The sequence below is a fragment of the Falco cherrug genome, chromosome 7 (assembly GCF_023634085.1).
Source record: "Falco cherrug isolate bFalChe1 chromosome 7, bFalChe1.pri, whole genome shotgun sequence".
Lineage (NCBI taxonomy): Eukaryota > Metazoa > Chordata > Aves > Falconiformes > Falconidae > Falco > Falco cherrug.
The window spans coordinates 55332501-55356814 of NC_073703.1; the positions used below are offsets into that span (position 1 = coordinate 55332501).

Consider the following 24314-nt stretch of genomic DNA (forward strand, 5'->3'; position numbering starts at 1 on the left):
AAAATTTTATGTAATTTCATATTCTCATCTTTCAGAAAGGGAGAACTCTGTTTTCTGGAATAAAAAGTTCTTCAGTCTCCTAGGGGACAAAAAGGCAATTTAAGCTTCCCAAAGCAACTTCAAGAGCAGTGACAGCTACCAGTGTTACTACAGAATCATAGTTTTTCAGATCATCAACTGTAATGACCTTCACATCCTGGATTTAGATTCAGAGGATGTTGACACAACCTTATTAACACAGACAAATGTCTCCATCTTCACTTACAACATCCCAGGGACACATAATTGAAGAACGTTATAATAATGCACAAATGCTGCTGTTACTAAAGCAAAGAGCAGCAGGGGAGATTTAATTTCCACACAACAGTACCGCTGATAAAGAAGAAAGATGTGCAAGTGTTCAGGAAAGCTGTGGACATGGAATGATTAAAACTAACAAAAAATATTCCAGTGGATAGAGTCAAAAAGCAGGTCTTTAATTTTAAAATTTGCACAGCAATAACAGAGACAAATAAGTCTCTGAAATATTTTGGAAAATATAATTTTGCAAACCTTTTAGATTGCTTAAATGTTTATTAAAATGGACTAAAAGCCAAAATTCTCTGGGTAAAATAAATACTTTGTCTTTGCTAAGTAACGGTATTTGTGAACAAAACATAAAACTGTAATTTTCATGTGTCAAACATAGTAACATTTAAGATTAAATGTTGGATTCAAACTGGCCATTTTTTTAACATCTTCCTATTTACAAGCTGCTCATTAAGACCATTTACTTTATATTAGCTATTAAAATGACTAACATTTTTAAAGTTTTCTCCATTACTAAAATAAAAACAACAGAAATGTCCTTTTACCATAACTTAACAAAAAGCAGAACCATATTTTTGTTATCTAGGAGAACATACTGTTTATAAATACAGATGTTTTTCATCTACAATTATATAAATAATAAACATGCTGTCATTCACAAGGATTTTAATAGATGATCATACATAAGCAATATTACGATCTAGCAGAGGATGGCATGAGTTTTCATCATTAATTTTTACTGTACTTATTCAGGACCCTTGTCTTCATCTGAGAACTGTGGAACAGACTTCTTTGCTACAACGTTGTCCAGTCGCTGTCCTTGCAGATACGGGTTCACACTCTGAAAAAGTTTTAAATTATTTATACCTACTAGAAACAGGGAAACATATAAAAGGTAACTAGAATAAGTATATATATTTATGATTTCTTATTTATCAAATATTTGCAGACTGAAGAAAAAAGAAAATGCTCCTAGGGAGTAAATCTACAAGTCAATCAGCGTTTTGTTTTCTAGTATTTTTTTATGTGCAAGAGTTTAATCCAATCCACTAAAAAGAATACAAGTGAAGGAGGGCTATCAAGAATATAGGATAGTCTGAATTAAACACTTGTCTTTTTGCTCCACTCCTCCTTTCCTCAGTTCAACAAAGAGGCAGCAGCAGACCTAACTCCCTAATTTCTGAGGCAGGACAGAACTTGTCAGAGAAGTACAGACAGGTAAGCTTTAGCTTAAATCAGTAGGCTTTGATGGACCTTATGCTGTGAGACAAGTTAGGTATCACAATACCATTTTTGACCAAAGTCTCTTCTTCAGCCCAGCTCCTCTCCAGGAAACCCCTCCTTGCTTCCTCTCCTGATGCTGAGATAAAAAACTGCTGGCACAGAAGCAGAGCCAAGCAAGGTTTTGGCATAGGGAATGGTTCTCATACCACTGCCAGAACAAGGGAATGCTGGAGAGGAGATCTCTGGAGAGGGTTTAACTTCACTTTGCGCCATGCGAGCAGCACAAAGTGAGACTGAAGATGAACAGATCCTGTCTCAGAACTAGAGATCACAGTAATGCAGAAAGCCTATGCTTGAATTTTTCCTATACCAATGGAATAAACCCTATTTACTGTATTTGCAAGTATCAAGCAGTTAAGTGGAGCTTTGGAATTAACTTGAATATTTTTTACACCCACTTTCTGACCTGTTACGGTGTCAGTGTAAACAAAATTCAAATATATACTTTCTCCTTCACAGATATAGACAAAAGTTTTAGTGTGGCAGTTTCTTATGCCAATAAAAATTGTTTGCCTAAAGAACAAACTTTGGAGGAATGCAAATTTGCTGCTATCTCCTGATTCTTGTCAGGCTGGCTGTATCACAGAAATTAGTTTTCTGGAGATATTTATGTCCTTCTTTCACCAAAATGTAGGAATTCAAAGCTACGCAAAAAAACCCCCAGCTTTTAAAACAGACTTGAAATACTTATTTTCACATAACTCAAGTATTTTTCAAATCTCTGGAAAAGATTTGGGGTTTGTCTGTCTTCAAGTTTAAGCCCTTGGGTTTCCCCAGATTTGTAGAGGCTATCATTAATATTTAATCATAGTACAGAGCAGCCCTTTTGCTTACTTCTGTTTTTTGAGTGCTTTGCTTGCTGCAAGTGAAACCATAAAAATATTAAGAACCAGAAATGAATGTGGAAAAATATTTGAAAATAAAACTAAACTATTTTAATGCTTTAAATTGTTAAAAATAAGACAAATGTAAATGATTTGTTTGTGTTTGTTTAAAGAAGTTCTGTTTAATGTTAATTTAGTGAAATTCAGCTGTTGCATAAACTTCTAGGAACTATTTGAAGATTCTTAGGAAGATTAATTGGTCTTTTTTTTGGAATGGTACTTGCTTGCTACTTTTTGAAATAAAGTAGAAGAGAATGAGAATACATAAAAATTTGAGTCCTTCTCAACTGACAAAAGAAAACACAAAATATAATGCAACATTTTTGGCTGATTTGACTGAAACATGTTTAATCCTATACAGCTGTGCTGAATTCAAAGTAATGCGGTTCCCGAGTACCTTTGTGCACAGCTCTGAGCCCACAGCAACATGACTCAGTGATTACAGATGCACTCCTGTCACGTTCAGCTTATTAGATTCTGGACAGGGCTTTGCTCGTGCATAGAAATTTTAAAAAGGGGAGAACTGCTAGTTAAATTAGGCTTCCTTGTCCTGCACTGCAAATGCTGCAAAAGAATAATACAGTAGTAAATAGCAAATACACACCTTCGCTATGTAAACTGATTATATGCATATATGTTTATATGTGTGTTTATATACATATATATATAAAAATATATTAATATACACACATACTTAAAATGTAGTTTGGTAGACTCCAGTAAGTGCCTCTGTGACTGTAACATCATATAGACACCACACAGTTGCTATGCACACAGTTACGCAGGACTTGCTTTAAACTCAAATCGGGACATTCTGACCCAAAGGATGAATCTGTTGCCAGAAGCTGTCCTCCCTAAACACGCTGTCTGTGCAGAAGGGCATGGAGGAGTGGCAGGGACCGCAGAAGGCAGGAGGGGAATCCAGCGGGCTTTTCGGTTTCTGGAAAAATGCACTCGGCTGTTGACAGCTCTAGGTTACCCTTCTGCTCATAAAGTGAAAATCCTGAATTGTTCGTTAAAGGAATAGTAATCATTAGTCTTACTCTCAAAACAATAAAATAATTTAAATGATAATGAATTTATCATTAAGTGACATGTCTGTGCTAAGAAAAATAGATCCGCTGCAAACCAAAAAACTGAAGCTTCATCTCCAAAATTCTGAGCTACTGCTGGCCACGTGGCTGTCACATCTCTCCAGCCATCACTCCTTTTGTATCCAATTAAGTCAATCAGCACGTGGACAGAAAATTAATTTATTTTTTCTTTTTTTTTCCCTCCTGTATATATTACACTAATCCTATTTTAACATGCTGTTCTAGCTCTTAATAAATATTCCACATAACTATTTCCAGAGTAAGTTCTACTTATTTTACAGTTAAAATCAAGTGTCTAACCTCTTTCCTCTTTTGCTAACAAACTCGAAAATCAAACATAAGTGGGGAGGCAGATACTAAGCTCAAGACGGATTATTAACTTATGGTTGAACAGTGTTTATTACCAGTGATGTGTGAATCCGTAAGAAATTAACTCACCTCCTCTGCTTCCAGCAAAGACTTCTGGTTTGAGAGTCAAGTAAATAAATAATCATCTTCACTTACGCGTCAGTTACTTTAAACGAAATGTACTTCACATTTTCAATATAAACTCTCCTGTCATATTTTGAAAATCTACTTTCTGACAGACAGCTAGACTTTTTCTTCTTCTAAAAAAATACACCAGCACCAAAGCTAAAGACTTTGAACTGCCAGAAAGTGATTTTCTGGTAAAAGAAAGGCTGACATGACTGAAAAAGAGAGAGGCAATAGTGAGATGGGCTATGCAGAGGTTCTCTGTGATATGTGGACTGCCTGCCTTGTTTCAGGGGCAGAAAAATGTTCATCTTTGCCTTTCAAGCAGGCGGGACACAGAGATAGGAGTGCAATCTGATGTAAATCTAAGTAAGTGAATCAAATTACATCAGCTAAAGAAACAGTTCTGTCATTTACACTCAAAAACATATTCACATGCATGGATAGTGGTAATTAATGTAACCAGTATTTTAGTAGGAAACTTTAAAATTGTGTTTTAAAGACATTTCAATAATTTTAAATGGGTTTATGCAAATAGGATCAATTTTAAAAGGCAGATAATATAAAGGGGTTTTTAATTAATGCTCTACATTGAAGTGCATCTTCTGAAAGAAACAGGCTATTTAGGGAAATAGGTCTTGTACTCGGCGGAGAGTCCTGAAGCCTGCTGTAGTAGTTTATCACAGAGGTTCCCTGACTTGACACATTATCTAAGGTACAATGCAGATGTGTTAGACTAACTGTTCATTTCAACACTATGATTTTAATTCTTCTTAGCCCTCTAGATGATACACGGGCTATAAAGTATTTTGATAGTTACCCTCTTCCTTCTTTTTGGACCACCATTAATCTTCTCAAAGAGTAAATTCTTGCTCTGGAAGGGGAAAAAAAATGCAGCCATCAAATTAATTATACTCTTCTTTTAAAATGTTATTTTTGCTGTTAAATATTAGCAAGTTTAAAGGGGTGTGTAGATTTACGGGAAGGATAAACCACAAACATGTATTTGGATATTCCTGCTAACATTTTGCAGTTCTTCATGAGCAGCCACAGTCTTACCAGCAATTAAAAAGCCAGTAATTTTCCACTATGTTGCACCATGTTATCATCCCTGTTCAGGCAATAAGCACTTCAGGTACATTGGTGTAATGATGTAGACTGGATGTTCCCCATCGTGTGATACATAGTATAAATAAATATATATTAAAAAAAAAGAGAAGGAAAAAAAGAAAAATGAGTGGAAGGGAGAGGAACAGAAACCCTGCCCCTGGTACATCTTTCTATATGTCTGAGGTGACACAAGAACAGGAGCAAAATATACTTGCTTTATGAGGGATTTTCTAATTCCTTTTAAAAACTGCAATCAGCGTCATTCCTGCTGTTTTGTTGTCTTTGCTTATTCCCTTCCAGATATCAACACTTCCCAGTGCAAAGTTCTGTTGAAAGGAGTTCAGCGCCAACTCTTCCTTTGTTTAAGTAGTGCCCTCAATAAAGTTTCTAAAAACCATTTGGTCTATAACATTTTTTTAATGGCGAACCTTTTAAAAACTGCCAAAAACATCTTGGCAGAAGAGAAAGTTATGATGATGAGAAAAGAAAAAAAAACCAACACAAAAAAAACCCTCTGACCATAGTTTACATAAGTGCATCCACATATTGTTGTATTTCATACAAGTAGTGAATTCTAATAAAGTCTGGAATAACACACACATGCTCAACACATTTTGTTTCAATTGTGTATTATGAAGAAAAACAAAACCAAACCCTAACCTGAAAATGGAAGGAGAGAAGAATTACATGTATAAAAAGCAGAACACTGTATAAACAAGGCCATTAATTCTGCTATAAACAACTGACCTAACATTGATTATATAAATAGAAAGTGTGATCCTAGTGCAAGACAAATTCACCAAACACTTCTACCCTCTCTGCAGCCTTGATATGAGAAAAAACAAACATTTTCAAGTGTTACACTGAAATCTGCCAAAATTGTCTGTTTTTCACTTCTCATGTTCATTAAACCCCAAATTCACAAGGCCTATCTCTTGCCCAACCTCAGTTATTTTGTGTGAGCTGTGCCAAAAAGGAACAGAGATGAAGTTGGCCAGGGGAGACATTCTTGGCTAGTCATTTATGCAAACTCACTTTGGGAAAACTTAAATTTAACATTTTAAAGAAACCCACAGATGCATAAATTACTCTCTTTAGGAAACAAAGCATCACCAAAGCCTCTATTGGTGAACTATTTGACCTTATACTTTTCATGACAGGAAAAATGGTATTTCTGAAATAAAAAGAATTTCACGACTACTGAAGCTAACATTTCTGTCACTCGGGAAAATTCCTCACAATTGAACTGTTCCTGCTCAGGAAGATCATATTTTATTTAGTTTGTTTGGGAATGTTTTAAGACTGTAACTACTACTTCAGCATTATGTGGAGTACAAAGCAAGTGACGTTATGGAGCATGAGCCAAGAGTGTTCTTGCATGGTAACAGCAATCCTGAAAATATGTTCTACTGTGTAAGGGCCTGAGCTCATCAGCCACCAAAATTTGCCCGTTAAGTGCTTACCATTCTCATCCCTCACCTAGGAGTTGTTAGGAATGAAGGCACAGAGTTTCTCCAATTAAAGATACACCCATATAGAGGTGTGCTGCACATAAATTGCGATTTCCCTCCCACTCCGGGAGCTTCCTTTGCACCCTCTCGGCTACCTGGATTAGGGTACTACAGGTTGGGATTTGGGTGGGAAAAACACAGAAGTTAGAATGCTTACAACCAACTAACTAATGCCAGAGAGATTTACCCTTAGACCTTTCAAGTCTTCACTAAAACTTCTTTAAGTCAGTAATAATCAGCAGCTCTGTAATCTGGACCTGCACAATTACTAAGCAAAACTGAAAAGGATATACATTAGCAAGGCTGCACCCTTTCACGGGAGGGCTTTTTTCCCCCAGTCAATTTACAGCCTTATCAGGACTACAAAGCATGACAATTTCTATTACACCAAGCATACTATACTAAATCAAACAATCTGCACTGTCTGAAATTGAAGAGGGGGACCAGACTTACCATAACCCATCCTAATAATCACCAGTGCCATTCCAGTAGTTAACAACATCAGCTGGTAAAGAAAGATTCGCTTCATGTGGCTCACTATAACTAGAGTTGGAATAAAATCAAATCAGAGTGACTAGTTTCAGATTTCCATTAAAATTAGGAAGGCAGAGATGGCAACTTCTTTAACAAACTTCAATTTCATCAAATACTTTTTTTACCCCTGCTTCCTATCCTTTCTTTGTACTGTCTTGGATCCACACACTACCTGATAAGCAAAACTGGCATTACTTCTACCCTTAGAGTGAAATGTTATCCATTGCCTCAGTAAAAGTAAGCGTTGCTGAAAAACATAGTTGCTTTTAATTTTCTATTTTTATTGATACTGGTGTCAGAAAACACAGCTGAACTTCCCTCCTCCTTTTAACCCCTACACATGGTAGTGGTTAACACTTTGGGTTTCAATAAATAACTTCTATGTAAGTGGTTTTCAGATTTGTATTGAAAATTGTATATTGTAAACCATCTTCTTGCAAGTCTTTCTGGATGCCAACAACACTTTTTCAGACCATCTAGAGTCAAGTTGCAAGATGTGGAAAAGGCAGACTGAAATGGAAAGTACCAGTCTCCTGCAAGGAAAAGTCCAAACTGACAGGGGAAAAAAGCCCCCAGACATTTTAGAAACTACAGTTGCACACCAGGGTAGAAACTTCCAAAAGTCCCTCGTCTTACACTTCCACTGTTCCCTCTATGTTTTACACATATGAGGAGAAAGAGAGTCTTTGGGGCTGGGGAGTGGAGTATAAGCTGCCGGCATCTCACCCTATAAACAGGGTCTGTTCCCGAGATCTCCCACAGCTCAGTGTACTGATATAAGGAAGAGCTGTCCCAAAGACAGGAAAATTTTTCCTCTTTCTTCCCTCTCCTGTAACCCAGTATACATTTATCATAATTTATCTATTTGTATATTCATATGTATTAGCAGTATTTACACATAATATTGAGCATCTACATGGAATCACACACTTTGCTGTGTGAGACAGCTTCTAGACTTGTTCTACCCGTATAGAATGTGTCTGATACTCACAGGGTACTGCAGAGGCTCCACAGCTTTGCAAGCACGAGGATCTGCCACCAAACCAACCAACCAACCTGTTTCTTTCCCACTGTTCATGAACAAGCAGGTCTCTTTTTTTTTTTTTTTCCTGACCTGCTAATGCAATTTGGGTTTTACTGTGGTTACGCTGAGGAATGCATGCTGGCTCCCTGGAAGGACAAGTCAGTGGGAACTGTAACACCGCCTCAACTGCTCCATGGCAGGAAAAGGCAGGGGAGAAGCTCCCCCGAGAGCTGCAAGCACACGCCAGCTTGCGCGGGTCCAGGAGACACACTGGCTCCGAGGGCTTCAGACGGTGGTGACAGCCTAGCGTCTTCACAGCACGCAGGAGCCTGTGGAAACGCCGTCTGTAAATAGACAGCCGTTACAGCTCCTGGGGCATTTGGTCCTAGGCTCTTCCACGGGAGAAGCAGGAATGGGCTGCTGGCGGGCAGCGGGGATTTTGGCAGCTGGGGGCAGTGGCAGGATAAGGATGCACAGTCACCCACTGGGCAGTCCACAGTTGGCTGCGTTGGTCATTTACAACCTAATCCAGATGACAGCAAGTGACCTAAAAGAGCTGCTCTACTTTTATCTCTGCTTTACAAGATCTCAAATAGCTAATTTTTAGAGCGCTTTCCTGCCTTTATTTTTCCAGAGAGATAAAAATAACAAAACCAGCCATAAAATCAGATACTATTGTATTTATCTTTTTAATGTGTAGTAATAGACAATGAGGAGGCAATCGGGGCATTTCTCCTGGATCTCGGCAGAACATTTGCTCATGCACATTACCAGCTGTTTCATCTCTCATTAAAAAGATCAGGAGTTGGCTATGCTGCAGCTAGATATGATTACTGTTTAGTACCTAACAGTCTGTTTTAATCCATGTGTGAGCAGTTTTTTCCCCTGAATTAGTGGTGATGGATGGAGAAATGAAAAAAGGCCAGTATTCACTAATGATTACCTACCATTTGTTAAGTACGTATGTTGCTGATGACAATGCAGTATGTACGCTTGATTCTGAAATATTGCTATAGGCCAAAGATTTACAGAAGTGCTTTTATAGACTTCAGAATGGTATTATGGGACTAAATTACTTATGAATAATAAGAAAACTAACAGCATTATCTGGCATAAATAAGAAAGTTCACCATCTGGTGGTTTTAAAATTAAAACCTTTGATGGTAATTACTTAGAATGCAACAAGAGTTCCCAAAATTTGGATTTTTGGCATGACGCTCTCTAGAAATTTAGCACTCACATAAGTAATTAAGACTATAAATCTTACACTGGTTTGATTATGAACGATGAATCATTGTCTCACAATTACAGCAGGAGAAGAGGCTGCCAGACATGTCCATTTATCGATATATACTTACAGATCACTGGCTTAGGGCAATCTTAAGTAGTGTTAAAACAATGTAAAAGGAGATTTCATGATTTGCTCTAGAAGCATAAATTACGATCATTGTTATTGTTTTCCTGGCGCCTGAAGATGGATTTGGGATTGGACATTTAACTGATGTAATCTAAGATTAAGCAGCAGAGCTCTTTTTGGAGCCTCTAACTTGCAGAAATAGTCTAGCTGGAGTTACTAAAGTCCTTGTACACTCAGAGCAAGATTTTTGCCCGTAATGTAGCTCACTGTGTTTATTATATGCAACGTCTGAAACAGGTTTTCAACGTAATATAGTGCACAACCTGAACAGAGGAAGAAGTAGCATCAAGTCCTCCAAAATCCTTAAACCAGAGAAAATTCCTTCGAGCAAGCTATCTGTACCCAGATTTTTAAGGTATTTAGGCACTGCTGCACTCCATTATTTTTTTTTTTTTTTCAACATCTATATAGATGAGTAGTCACTGAACCTGGATAAACTTTCAGATTAGGGCCTTGTTACGTTTTGAACTGTCGTGCTAAGATCTGCACTAATATGTGGTTACATGTTCATTGTGGTTTGAAATGTGGTGTGTGCATTTATCAAGTGCGCACACAGTCGTCATGCTTTGGGACAGATAATAAGACAAGGATTTCTAATTTCTGTTTTTATGTGCTTTTTATCAATCACAGGCATTATTTCCATGTTTTCAAGAGCAATTTCACCTTTTTGAGAAGCTTCCTTAGGGTGATAATTATTCTGGCAACAAGCACAACATTCTCCTTGTGGTTTCACAGTACCCCACACAGCAAATAGCCAGTTTCACGTGCAACAAAAATAAGCAAGAAGCATGTACTCACCCACTTGCCTGTGTTGGGATAGTCATGCTCTGGATCAAAAAGGTGTTGGTGCAGCTGGTATTCCCTGCTGAATTCTGCTGTGTCTGGGGTGTTTTCTAGACACCCATCATCAACTGCAAAAGTATGTCAGAAAGTCCTGAGTGCTTAGTAGCTTTTAAACACACAGTCAGTGCCACATTAATCAGCAAACTTCTTAAATGCAATTATGCCATTTAAAAAAAACCAAAAGACATTTAAAGAACTGGCTGACTGGAAAATATCAGGTATTTTTTTGTTTGAAAGGAGTGTGTCAGGATATATTTAAATTTAAAAAAAAAAACAAAACACAACTTAATGAAACTTCAAAACAGAATTATTTTCCAAGCTCTCCCCCTCTTTTTCGTTTTCCTTTTAGATTAGTGATTGAGCTTGGGTTTACATAGAACTGCATGTTATTCTGTTTCAGAAGGATCCTCTTTCATTTTTAAATGCCCCCAGGAAAGTGCAGAAGTTGTTTAGGCAATACTTTTGAAGCTCATGGTAAAATGATGCTGTGAGCAAGGACAGGATTTCCTTCACTGAGTAGCTATTCATGGAACTCCATTTCTGGTTTGCTACTTTGTTCAAAATGGCTAAAAATCCTTTACACATCAGATCTCATAAAAATGCAATGTGGCGGAAGTTTTATGCTGAAGACATTTCTGCAGATTGGTAACTAATCTGATGGGTCCTGATGGGTCCCGAAACATCATCTAATCACAATGGATGGTTTTGCAGACAGCGTCGTTATCAAGGATAATACCCTTTTAAAAAATCAGGTTATGGATTTTTTACCAAAATAAGACATCTTTACATTAAACAAAGATTCAGCAGCTTGAGGCCAGAGTAGCTCTTTCGATAGTCTGCTCCTGGAGCTCCCTCTGCTCTGTCAGCATGGGGAGCTTGCAAGTTCTTCTCAGACATACCCAAGGAGACCCTACCACCCTGGACGTGATGCTGGGCATCCAAACAGCCACAACACAGGCAACTCCAGAGGACACACCTGTAGACCCTCCCTCCTGTCCTTGTTTGATCATCATGTAAAAAGATTTGCAGATGGATTATATTTTTCCCTAACATGCAGGAAACAGTAAAGACTTGACTTTAAATGAGTAGATTCAGTGACCTGAAGAGGTTATTCTAAGTTGAAAAGATGCTGCTTTCTCGCTTTTCTCCTTCAAACGAGGGAAAAAATAAAGTTACCAATAAGGAACAGGGGAAAACTAACCATACTGGCTAACTCAGAAACCACTGAAGTTAACTACAAGCACTTAAAAATTATTTTAGTCTCAGCAGGGACCGGGTCATCTCAAGAGAGAAGCAGGTGACAACAGAAATGGGGTAGACCATCTCCAAATGTCTCTGCTTTTGGCAGAAAACACAAAAGGCAGCTGGGACACAGGAGTACCCTCTGCAACCGCTAATCCAGAAGTCTTCAAGCTCAAGTGCTCCAGGCTTATGTATTCCTGCTGTGGAATGTGCATATGTAGACAGTGACTGGAAAAATTGTTTTCCATTAAGCAAATCCAGAGACCTGATTGAGGAAGGCCTCTGGTAATTTGTATGCATAATACAGTCACCACTTGAATTTCCATTTAAGGCTCTGAAAAACATTTTACTTTAATCCTAGTAGATACTATCTTCACTCACAGCGTACCTACGACAAGAGCCATTTATCTGAGCGGGCAGCGCTTCCCAAAGAATTCCCCCTGTGTTCAGATCTGACTGTATTAGCTTAGCTAACAACTTCTATTTCACCTGAGAAAGAAAAATTGAAGAGATTTTCAGAGGCATTTCTCTGGATGCCAGGTTTTGAATGTATTAATCTAATCACTAACAGAAGTCTAATGGGGAAGCACAGAAGATAGGAAGTCTGTGTGTGTGAGAAAACCTAAATCCATGATTTGCAACCTGTCAGGCAACAGCTATATTGAACAAAATGGAAAATTAGAAATTATTTCAGAAGAGATGCAGGCATCAACACCAAATGAGCTATAATAGAAAACAGTAAGGGAGGACTATTTGAAATTTTGTCATATTCTTGAATGAAATGTAAAAACACTGTTTGCAAAACTTCTCATGACAAATATTTATTTTTTGATCAATTCTAAGCTAGTTAGAACATTTTTTAATAAGAATACAGACAACTGTTTTGCATTATCCAAATAACATAAAAGAAGACTAAACAGAAAAGATTTTTGAAAAGATCTCTTAGCTCACAAATGAAAAATGAGAGAAAAATAGAGTGCTCATTCCTAGTTCCAGCTCCCAAGGCAGCCAATGGGGGTTTTACTACTACTTTCAGTACTGGAAGCCATTCCTTGGCTCAAGTAACAGGAAAAAGATCAATTCTCTTGGGATACGTATACATCATCCGCACACAGCGCTGCTTTAGAGATCCCTCAGCACCAGTCATGTCCCCGTCCGTCCCCCCCCAGCTTGGTACACGGGCAGCCACGAGCCGAGGGGGCACCCGCTGTCTGGGGGCTGCACCACTCCGGCTGCTCCGTGCCTCAGCCGGCGTGAGCCTGCATGCAGCGCGCTGGGGTACGTCCACATCGCTCTCCATTTCTTGGCACAGATGCACCCTCAGTGAGCTATAAAGCCACATGGATTGGAGCCAAGGTATCTTAAATATTGACTCATGGTCTGGGTTGGAGATCAGGGCAGACAGTTTCATTCCTCTTGGCACAATGAAAGTCTCTAAAATAAGGGTAAATCTCATCTGCACAGAATGATAACTTTTTTCAGGGGCCAGCCTAAAAATGAACTCCCTCAGGAACAAGAGGCTATCATAAATCTCACTGTCTTCTACTCCGAGGTCAGGATGATTTCTTCCACCTGACCTTCTCTAGCAGTCATACAGCAATACAGAAGGTACACATATTAAAAATAAAAAAGCTCATCTAAACCACCTGATTGCTCAACAGTTCTGCTCTTGGAGTACAGAATGGAAGAACACACCCGTTGCAGCACTGAAAGATGTACAGTGAAGACAGAGGTGCAAAGGCTACAGCAGAATTACCTGTTTTTCCAATCGGGCAGGGATTTGGAGGGTCAGGATATCCTTGATCTTCACTGAAATCCTTTGGCACGTTATCTCCTGTCAGCTCAGCCACGATGTTTGGGATATTGCCATAAGGACCCAAGTGCTGGAGACCCTCATGCGCACCACCTAGCAAAGACGATTTACACACACTGTCTATTTACAAGACTAAAAGTGTAAGTCCTTTTGTTGCTTCAAGTAATCCAGGCTCAGATTTAAAAAAATATATAATTGCTATAGAGACAGATCCAAGTTTAGATTCCAAACATTTCCTTTAGGAACATAACCCTGTGACCTAAATCAGGTAACTTGGGTAACGAAAAAGGAAACAAAATCAGCCACTTATTAATCTCAGGGTTGTTTTTTTCCTTAACTATGTACATTATAGGTAAGAAAATGCAAAGAAAAAGAAACATGATACAGTAATGGAACTTAACACATTTACTGCACAATCGCCTTCAGTCACTGATACTATTACTGTTCATTGTAGCAACTAATAATTGAAGAAGATATGCCAAGACAGCATCATGGCAATAAGACAAAGTTAATGACACTATAGAAAGAAATAATACTATCTGCACAGCCCAGAAATACATTAATAAATCAAATCATGTGAGGGGACCCAAGATATAGAAAATTTTGTTGTATACAGCTAGGAAAATTATTTTAAAATCAAACCATTTATTAAATGCAAATTTGAGTTTCCTGCGGTAATGGTGAAAAGTGATGACGAGTCCATATTGTTGATGGGAATTCCTGTGCGTGTACACCTACACAGCAGTCATCAGAGTATGAAACATCACATTCAGTGACTTTTTACTTAATAGATCAGTTCTAGATGCAGGCTTTCATATTGCCCTGTGGGCTGGAGCACCACCACCACAGGGTTACAACAGCAGTGTGCAGCAGGTTTTATAACTCAGTGGCGGAGGACACCATGATGGGCTTCCTCTTCTTGGGCAAGCGCACAGAGAAGTGGTGTGCCACAGCATCTCAGCTTGTGTGCCTTGCCTTTGACAAGTCGGGTCTTCTGCTAAAGGTTTGGGAATGAAGCTCAGGCCATTCTCTGTATGCCTCTCTACAAATATTTATCTGCTCCTGATCTTTTCTGCATCTGTTACTGGCCAAATGCATCTACAGGATAAAATCCTGCTGCTTGTGGAGTTTTGTAAATACTATTGTACAGCACACTTCTGAATTTCAGACAACTAAAATCCTAATTTCAAGCATGCTCTTTTTCACTGCCATAAGACAGCCACCACACACACTGCAGCAGCAGCTTATGTAGTTATTGAGTACCAAGATGGTTGTGCAACAGCAGAGCAATATTTTTTAAAAAAACTATATAATAAGGGATAACAACATATAGTCAGTGTATGAATTCCACTTACAATGAATGAGAGGAAAAGGAATTTGAATGATTGGAAAGTGCCGGTTAAAAAGCGAATGCAGATATGACTGTTCAGGTAAATAGCACCATATTATCACCAAATGGTCTTATTTTCCATTTCTATCATTTTCATAGATCCGAAAGATTGGAATAAAGCTTCTGAACATGAATGTTGCTCCAGAAGAATCATTCAAGTACTCCTGTCCCACCTTACAATAAATACTACCAGCCTAAATAATCTTTTATACAGCTAGGCATTGTAAGCTAACACAATCACTTTCAAAAATTACTAACATAAGACAGTCTTGACAAATTTTGTATACATTTCTACATTTAGAAGTGGTAGTTGAGTCAAATGTCTATATTTTGCAAATAATCAGTTGGAAGCTGGCATTATAGTACCAGAAACAAGTAGTCTATAAGCACAAATATTTCATTTGCACAATGGACTAAAATCTAATCAACATGACAATTTCCTCTCTTAAGTACAAGTTTCTTATCCTGTAATACAATGTTGAAGGAAAATTTTACAGATATGTAACAAACATAAAAGTAGCCCTATAACAAAATTTGCATCTGGGCTATATGAGGTTTTCCCTTGCAGCTGAGCACGAAACCTGGTACTAAAACCAGAATAGTGTTATATACACTATTATACGTTTACAGTCCCTAGCCAATGCAAGGACAATGCTTGTAAGAACTGTACAGATTCACAACAATGCTATGGTGATGAGGTTAAAAAACATGTAACATACATTTAATCTAATGTCACTTAATCTAACATCTAATGTATAGCATAAAATACTTTTGTACTGATCTCCATCACATGAAGATTGATTGCATATATGTATTTAAAAGCATCAGGTTATGATGCTGCTGTAAACTACAGAACCATATAATCAATACGTGTTTGAACATCCTGTATACAGTGTGGTTCACTATGGAACAATCCATCAGATAGAAGCATATCTACGCCTGTACGTGGTGCAGACCACTTGGCACCAAAGCTCCATCCATAAAGAAAACAGAGGTACTTAGCAGGCTCCAGTGTGCTATATATACATGTAAGTTTAAACTGACTGCCAAGAATTCGCTTGACTGAGTACCATCTTTTTATATTAATATAAAGGGTTGTTTCCTTTAAGTATAAATGTCCAGGATCATTTAAGGGTTTTTCCTGTCTTTCCAAAATAGCTGGAGACAATAGCACCTGCTCTGGTGCCATAATTTAGCACACTTGAGTGATTTAATAATGTCAGCAAAGCTCATTCCTTATAAACTCTGATAAATAGTGCACTCAGTAAAGACTGCAATAATAAAAATGAAATGCTATGAATATACCAGATAGAGGTATTATGTACAGTAACTCACAAGCTGTGTTAGTTTTGTTATTGTAACGTTACTGATTTGAAGAAACTTATTAGGATTAAATAAACTGCAGCTACCAAGTCAGGATATTGATACAAACATATACAGTCAGCTACAAAAATAGCACAATATGGGTCTCCTGAACCTTGAGGTAGAGACGGAAAGAAAAAAAAAAGATGAGACTACTAAATATCAAGAAATTTTTTGTAATTTCCTAGCCAAGGGAAGCATGAGAAACACTGTTAAAAGTATTTGCAACTGGACTAGCAAAAATCCAGAAGAATAGTACAGAGAACACCTTTTTACTGAGAAAGGATGGACTACACAAATCTATGTTTTTCCCATCTCTCCTTATTTGTTGTATAAACTGGTGTTTGTGGGCCACATACTAGCAAAAAAACCCACCTCTAGAACAATCACCTCCTTTTCACATGCATAATTTCTGTGTAAGCATATAGTTATTTTACATCCCTACAGGATAAACAGAAATTTAGGTCTTTTGGACTGAGGTCAGTATTGTCATAAGTAAGCTTTGGATTTCATTTTAAAAGTACGCATATATGTAACCATCTTCTGGCACTGGTCTTGAACTGTTGCATGATGGAAAACAAAAATGGAACAATGCCTTTCACCCTTCCTATAATTCTGGAAAAGTCACTGAATCATTTAGGTTGGAAAAGACCTTTAAGAACACCAGATCTAACCATGAACCCAGCACTGCCAAGTCCATCACTAAACCATGTCCCTAAGCACTACATCTACGCCTTTTTTAAACACCTCCAGGGATGGTGATTCCACCACCTCCCTGGGCAGCCTGTTCCATTGCCTGACCACCTTTTCAGCGAAGAATTTTTTCCTATTATCCAAACTAAACTTGAGGCCATTTCCTCTTGTCCTGTTGCTTGTTATCTGGGAGAAGAGACTGACACCCAGCTGCCTATGGCCTCCTGTCAGGCAGTTGTAGAGAGCAGTAAGGTCCCCCCTGACCCTCCTCTCCAGGCTAAACAACCCTTAGTTGCTCCTCATCAGACTTGTACTCCAGACTCTTCACCAGCTCCGTTGCTTACCTCCAGACAAGCTCCAGCCCCTCAATGTCCCTCCTGAAGTGAGGGGCCCAAAGCTGAACCCAGGATTCGAGGCGCGGCCTCACCAGTGCCCAGTACAGGGGGACGATCACTGCCCTGGTCCTGCTGGCCACACTGTTTTGGACACAAGCCAGGATGTTCTGGGCCTTCTGGGCCACCTGGGCACACTGCTGGCCCATGTTCATCCAGCTGTCAGCCAGCACCCCCAGGCCCTTTTCCCCCAGGCACTTTCCAGCCGCTCTGCCCCCAGCCCGTAGCGCTGTGTGGGGCTGGTGTGACCCACGTGCAGGACCCAGCACTGAGCCTTGTTGAACCTGGTACAACCAGCCCTCAGCCCATGGGTCCAGCCTGTCCTTTAATCATCTCAATTAGAGACACCTGGAATGACTAAAAATTTTAAGTACACACATTTTAGCTCATTTCTTTGTACGAGTAATAATATCTCTGCGGGAGGGGGAACAACACGATGACTCCATTCTTGGAGAAGGGAAAACAAAAAAAAAAAAGGAAAGGACAACACAAAGAGCAACTAGTTTCTTGCCAGTATTGAATATTCCCCTGGTCAAACACATCCAATGGAAATGCTATTAGCCCACTGAAGTTCTAGTCACTGCTACCCAGCTATTGGCAGTGTAACGCACAACTGAAACAAATCTGCTCTCAGAAGCAATCTTCCACATCAACTACAAAGAGGCAACGCTACCCCATGGAAGATTCATTTCAAGAAAAGTCAGCGAGAATGGATTTTCAAAGGTATAAAATGATTGCAGATCATTTAAAGACAAAAAAAGGGACAAATTTGCTTTTCAGTCTCATTGGAACAGTTTCCCACATCACAGTGCAGGTAGGGTTACCCCACTTCCAGAAAAAGAGGTGGTTTGGCCAATCTTAGCAAGGAGATACAAAATAGAACTGAACATGAGTATCTGCTGTGAGTAAATAAATCCCAGATCCCAAATTAAAGTCCTTTATTTGAGAGTCATGCCAGATGCCCTAGCTTTCATATTTTTACTCTTAAACAACATGAAGCAGATTCTTAACATCAGGAAGCAGATTCTTAAAGTGTCCCAGCCCTTCCCAGACACACAGAGGAATACTCCACCTAGGTAAGAATTGCACTACTTACCATCTTGGATCTGTACAAACTCCAAGCAAATATCAGTTGCAAGAGAAGCCTGGTACACCTTATCCCATTTGTGGAAAGATTCCCAAGGGAGTAATCAGATATTATGCAGAGAAGCAACACCATCTTTGCTTTTTTGTAAAATCTTTCGTTAATCTAGACTATTAGTTTTTATCACTGGGAAAAATCCTCAAAATCATTTCCAGTGTGCCCTCTCTGATACAGACATAGCTCTTTTTCCTTTCACCATGACAGCTCTCCACACTATGCTGCACTTCCATCCCCAGTCATCTCGCCGTACCTACCTTTGCTGTGTCATTGTCATAATCAAAAGTGATGTCTCATCACTAATCAAAGGCAAGTTTGGCAGAATGCTTTCTGGTGTTCTTGTATCTTAAAATGGGACACCATCCACTAACTTCCTTTTTACTTTCCTTTATTATCTGCAAGACTCCTCACCATGTAATCCAATTAATTCAAACTGTCCGAAAAATCCAGAATGCAAACAATGCATTTTCATTTTGCTTGCCCCTTCTCCCAGATCACTAAAAGCTTCATAGTCCCAATGCCATTTCCCCCCATGCATCTACAGCTAGCTTCATCCTAGAGAGTCTTATCCTGGTTGCTGAGACTGGCTAGTACCAGGAGAAGAGCTTCTATTCCACAGAAGCTGCTAAATAAGAGAACAGAGAAGGAGAAGGAGCATAGGAGAACCACAAACAGAAAACCTGAAACCTAGCCAGCTTCCTTAACCATTCAAGAGCATACCTCAGGAACCCCAAGAAAACTACATCAATACATACTCAAGCATCCTATATTCCAGAGCCAACTTGTCTTCTCCTTTGACAGTGACCTACTTCATCCCACAAGGGATGGGACATTATATAAATCCTATGAATGTAAACGTGCCAATGAAAGACTGGAGCACTTTATTTACTGGCAGCGACACCAGCTGCATGAGGAGCCAAGGTGCTCCACCAGTGTCAACACACTCATAGTAAAATACTCCTGTAATGCAAACCATGGAGGCACCAGAATTGTGCAGAATGGGACCATGTTTTCTGCCTACTGCTTCACTGAACTTCACAAAGTTTTGATGTTCCTTTCCCCGTTTGTATTCATTCAACTCCATTTTCCCCCTCAGATGGCTCAAAGTCCCATCTGGTCCTTCAACAGATGCATGCCCGTCTGACAGCTGCCACCAGGGCAGATTTTCTAACTCCGCAAATGACCTGGTGAACAATCCCAGTGTGGGGCCACAAGGCTCCCAAGTCTCTGCTTTGGTGAGCTGGTAAAACCTCACAAGTCCAACAGCAGAGGTCATCCTATTCAAAACTTTTGCCAGCCATGGCCCGATTCAAGACAAGGTTTCTTCTACACTTGAATGAAAGTGCTGGCACATAATGAAGATGCAAGACAGCAGTGAGATGAAGAGCCTACCAGGTAAGACCAGGCCTGGTGCTGCTCTCTGGCACTGCAAGAGGGACTCGGGCCAGCTAACCTGATGTACTAAAGCATCTCCAGGGGAGAAACCAGCCGCTTCTTCCCTCATGTTCAGCAGCTGAGAACATTGCTCTTCTCATTCGTCCCTGCAGCAGTTGTGAGGGCACTGTTGAGAGCATGCACAAAGGAAAGCACGAAGAGCATAGCTCTGGAAACCTCTGGAGCATGCCAGAGATCCCATCTCCTGCACGCAACACCACAATCAAGAGAAGCAAGAATCTCTTTGTCTAGACTTCAAAAATATCTTTTCATAGAACCAAATAAATTAAAAAAGCTTTTCTTACTGCAGTTAATTTAAAATTCAGATGGGAGCAGGAGAAATGCACGTGATTTTGAGAACAATTACAAAAAGGTATAAAACCTAACTAATGTGGCCAAGGATTTATTTTATGCATGTGAAAGATAAGCAGGGGAAAAAAAATCTTTGAAAACAAGAGCTCATCATAATTTGGCTGATCTTCACTGACAGATTTTTAAATACTTATGGACCATATTCCATTGCTAGATAAAATTCTACAGTTTCATATTAAATTACTATATACCATCTGCCAACACTATAAAACAGAAGTACTACAAAGCACCAGAAATACAGAAGCTATCATATTCCCTCTCCTCCTCAGGTTTCTTACTTCTCTTATTGAATTACTCCCTTCTAATAACATGTAAAAAAAAAATAGTTGTAGTTATCAGTCCTATTCTAATTAATTACCTACCTTTAGGTACGTAAGAATCAACTTAATTCTTGATCTCCACAGGCCTGCCACCCTTCTTCCCTGGAAGAGTCCCATCTCTAACTGCTTTCTCCTTTGGTGGCATCTTTTAAAGATGACTTTGTGAACAGCGGTAGTAGTCTATACCATGTAACAGTGGTGACTGGGAGGTCTTAAGAACCAGTCACTTTATCTTCTTGGTTCCTCAGAAGACAGAAGTGCCACCTGCACTCCCTCCCACAGCCACAAGACAACTGCTATATGCCCGCTGTTTCAAGAAAAGGTTCAAAGCCGCAAATCTAAATAGGTCCCATAGTCAGACCAACATGCAAATAACACAGATCTTAGAGAGAAACAGTGATTAATACACTTTTCTTCTTGTGTTCCCCAATGACTGACTTCTCTTGAGGAGCACACTCTTGAGAACTTTCCCCCCCTCTCCCCAGACACGCTGAGGAGACAGGGATGGTGCCTGCACACCTCCCGCTGCACTGGGGCATCCAGGAAGGGCAGCTCCCGAAATTCCAAAGTCGCAGAGCCTACAGTGACAACACCCACAGCCTCGCTGGATCCTGCTGTTCCTTCTCAAGAGGGAAAGTTGTCAAACACATTGAGGTAATACGGTAGTACCTCCACATCGCAATGCAAACAACAACTTTGCTTTCTTATTATTCACTGCTTGTCATGGCTTATGAATTCATGTGGAAGCAAGGATAGTATGGGCCAAATTTTCAAACACTTGTCTTCATTAAAGAACAAATAAAATCATACCACCTCATTATAGTCATTTTACATGACATTTCTTCACAGAACTATGCCGTATCACTTAGATACAGAAAATCTGCTGTAAACCACTGCTGTCATTTGGCAGTGTCATTACCTTTTAAGTTCAGAAATTAACATCCTAAATTGCCTCTCTTATGACATGCACCACTGCCTGATACTCAAGTTCTAGTTACGTTTGGCATTAAAATTTGGGGAATAAAATACAAAGAAAATGACAGGTATTTTTAGTCCGATCCCTACAAATCCAGATACCTACCATATTAATACATAAAAACCCCGTAGCTTTACCATTTTCATTTTATGTTACAAATTTGAGATGTCTATATTAAATTTTGAAATCTTAATTCCTGGGCTATTTCAGTAATTTGCAAAAAAAACCCACCCTGAAAGCAGAAACTAGTACAGTGATGCTGGGGTTTGATTTGGTTTGTTAAATGTCAGGCCCATAACACAGTGTTTGATTAAAGTCACGTGTGCTTCAGCAAAGGCAGTCCTAATGTGAATACAACTTCATGCCTTAACTGCAGCGGGACTTTCTCAATGGAACAGGTACAATAATCCCAGGTGACTGTGGGGTCTCTTTACAGTAAATTGACACCACAGAGCGCCAGAATTGGCCGCGGGAGGTCTGCCCCCGCCCAGCATCACACTGCCAGCCCAGGGACTCCTGCACTGCTGCCCCCCGGGATGCAGCCACAGAGGATGGAAACTAGAGCAGAGACACAGCCATCACATCGCCACATTTGCTGACCCCCAGATACCATACCCCAACGTGTCAATGGTTATTACTTCTAATCACCCAAGGAAGTCCAAATATATTCAGCTATAAGCATAGCACACACCAGCCCAAAAGCAAACGAGTGCAAAGGTCATTCCTGGTTTCACTGAGTGCGTTCAGAAGCAAAAGTTTTGGCAACTTTCTAATAAGAAGATCTCACTGTCCTTGTAGGAAACAAGTAGTAGTCTTGCAGGTATGTTACAAGCCAGACAGCAAGGTAATCCAGCACTGCCTGTCTTGGTTTTCTTATCAGGAAAATTTGAACAAAATAGACATCATTAATATGCATGAGTAACCTGCATAATTTTACAGACAGCAGGTTTCATGCAAAATGCTATTTGTACAGTCTGGTCTGACAAGTTATTAACTACCAGTTGTTGATAGAAATATTAGCATAATGTTCAAGACTTCTGACTTTCATCATCTCAATCAGGAAAACAGTAAATACCTTTTTCCAAAACAATAACTAGGTATTTATTTCCTTTCAAAATAATAAAAAAAACCCCAGCCTTTTCTCAGTAGCTATAAGCAGTCTCTTGCAGGAGAGTCAAAAGCCTCCCAAAGAGGCATTGTATTTTCTTATTCCTACAAACGATCAGGATTTAAGAGACATCATTTAATGCTGTCACTGAGGCTGACAGCATTACAGCTTTTTTGCAATTTGAAAACTTCAGACTCTGGGCTGTCATGCCAGCACCTTTATCAACCATCATCTTTTCTGAAGTGTTTTTAAGAAATTAAAAAATCCCAACCAAATCAAACACAAACAAACCAACCACTCGAGGCTTTCTTTCATATTGAATTGCACAGGAGGCAATGAAAATGTAAGGAGATTGTATTTGCAAAACGAAAAAAGGACTTCACACTTCCCATTACGAATTGCTATAAACGGCCCGAGCTGAGCTACTGGTGCCCCCGTGTGTTTAAGTAAGATTTTACTGTTCTCTGATGCATGGTACAATAGTCCTGAAATCTGCATTATACACATATTGCCTTCCCCTCCCCCCCAAAAAAACTTAAATACTGGAACAAACCTATAAACATGCAAGGAAAGAAAAAAAAAACCAACCCAAATCCCACATGTGGTCTCTTACTTTGTAAATTCCCTGCCAGGCAGGAAAAATAACTTCTATGTTTTTGAAATGTTAAAGGTATTTATTTATTTTATTCTTTTGTTTTATATTAACATAGCTACAGCCTCCTTCTTGTCTGAAGAAAACCTGAACAAAACCCAGTTGTGTTTGTACAGTATTTTAGTGATAAACCTAAATAGTAACTACTGAGACACAGCCACTCATTAAAAATTCCTTTTGCTTTTATATGTTTTTTCCCCTCTTTGTGTAGCTACTGCTAAGTGACTCCAATATAGTTTTCCGAAATGATAAATTAACAAGGAGTGTGAATATTATTAGAGGAATTAAAGTAGTTAATATGGGTTTATTACTTTTAGGAATCGGGGTGGGGGGTGCAGAAAGAAAATCTATTAAGTGGTCAGCAAAAACCAGCTGCTCCTAAGATACTACCTTGGGTGTTAAAAACATCTTTGCTTGACGCTCATCACGTAGGATCTGTTTGGCTTCTGCCTTGGTGACACGCCATGCACCATCTGCCAGCTGCGGTACACAAGTACAGGGAATCAGCCAGCAAATTCCCATTTTTGTGACGTATTTATCCTGTGAACTGCTTCCACCCCGCTAACAGAACCCTAGCATACTCACGCTGCCTCTGCACCTCCCTGCGGGCTTGGGGCAGGGAAGCCATCCCTCCAGGCAGCTCTGCCACTGAGAGAGAAAAGCCACAGCTCCCACAGTCCTCTGGATCCCTGAGCTGTCCTTGGATTACACACAGCATGAACATCATTGTAATTTCTTGGTAGACTAAATTCTTTATCAGGCATTTTCCAGACTCCTCCTATTTTAGCAGCTTGATCTGAGGTAACAGGTAAATTGACAAATGCAAAGGGAAAGAAAAGCAAAAAAATCAACCCATGCATTTATAGATTTCAACATAAGAAAAGGCATTAACTTCTTCGAATTAACAAACTATACTTTTTTTTCTGTCCACCAAC

The 24314-nt window shown here is 39.3% G+C and overlaps 1 protein-coding gene across 3 annotated transcripts in view; it reads right to left on the minus strand.

The window, feature by feature from the left end:
- Window positions 1-958: 958 nt before the first annotated feature.
- SCG5 (secretogranin V) overlaps window positions 959-24314 on the minus strand; it is a 29144-nt gene continuing 5788 nt past the window's right edge. For all 3 annotated transcript variants that reach the window (XM_055715537.1, XM_055715538.1, XM_005444151.4), the window contains 4 exons: window positions 13483-13632; window positions 10440-10552; window positions 4866-4919; window positions 959-1150 (listed from right to left, as the gene is read on the minus strand). In XM_055715537.1, the coding sequence (XP_055571512.1) occupies window positions 1055-1150; window positions 4866-4919; window positions 10440-10552; window positions 13483-13632 (413 nt within the window). In that variant the 3' untranslated portion in view covers window positions 959-1054. The remainder of the gene's footprint in view (window positions 1151-4865; window positions 4920-10439; window positions 10553-13482; window positions 13633-24314) is intronic.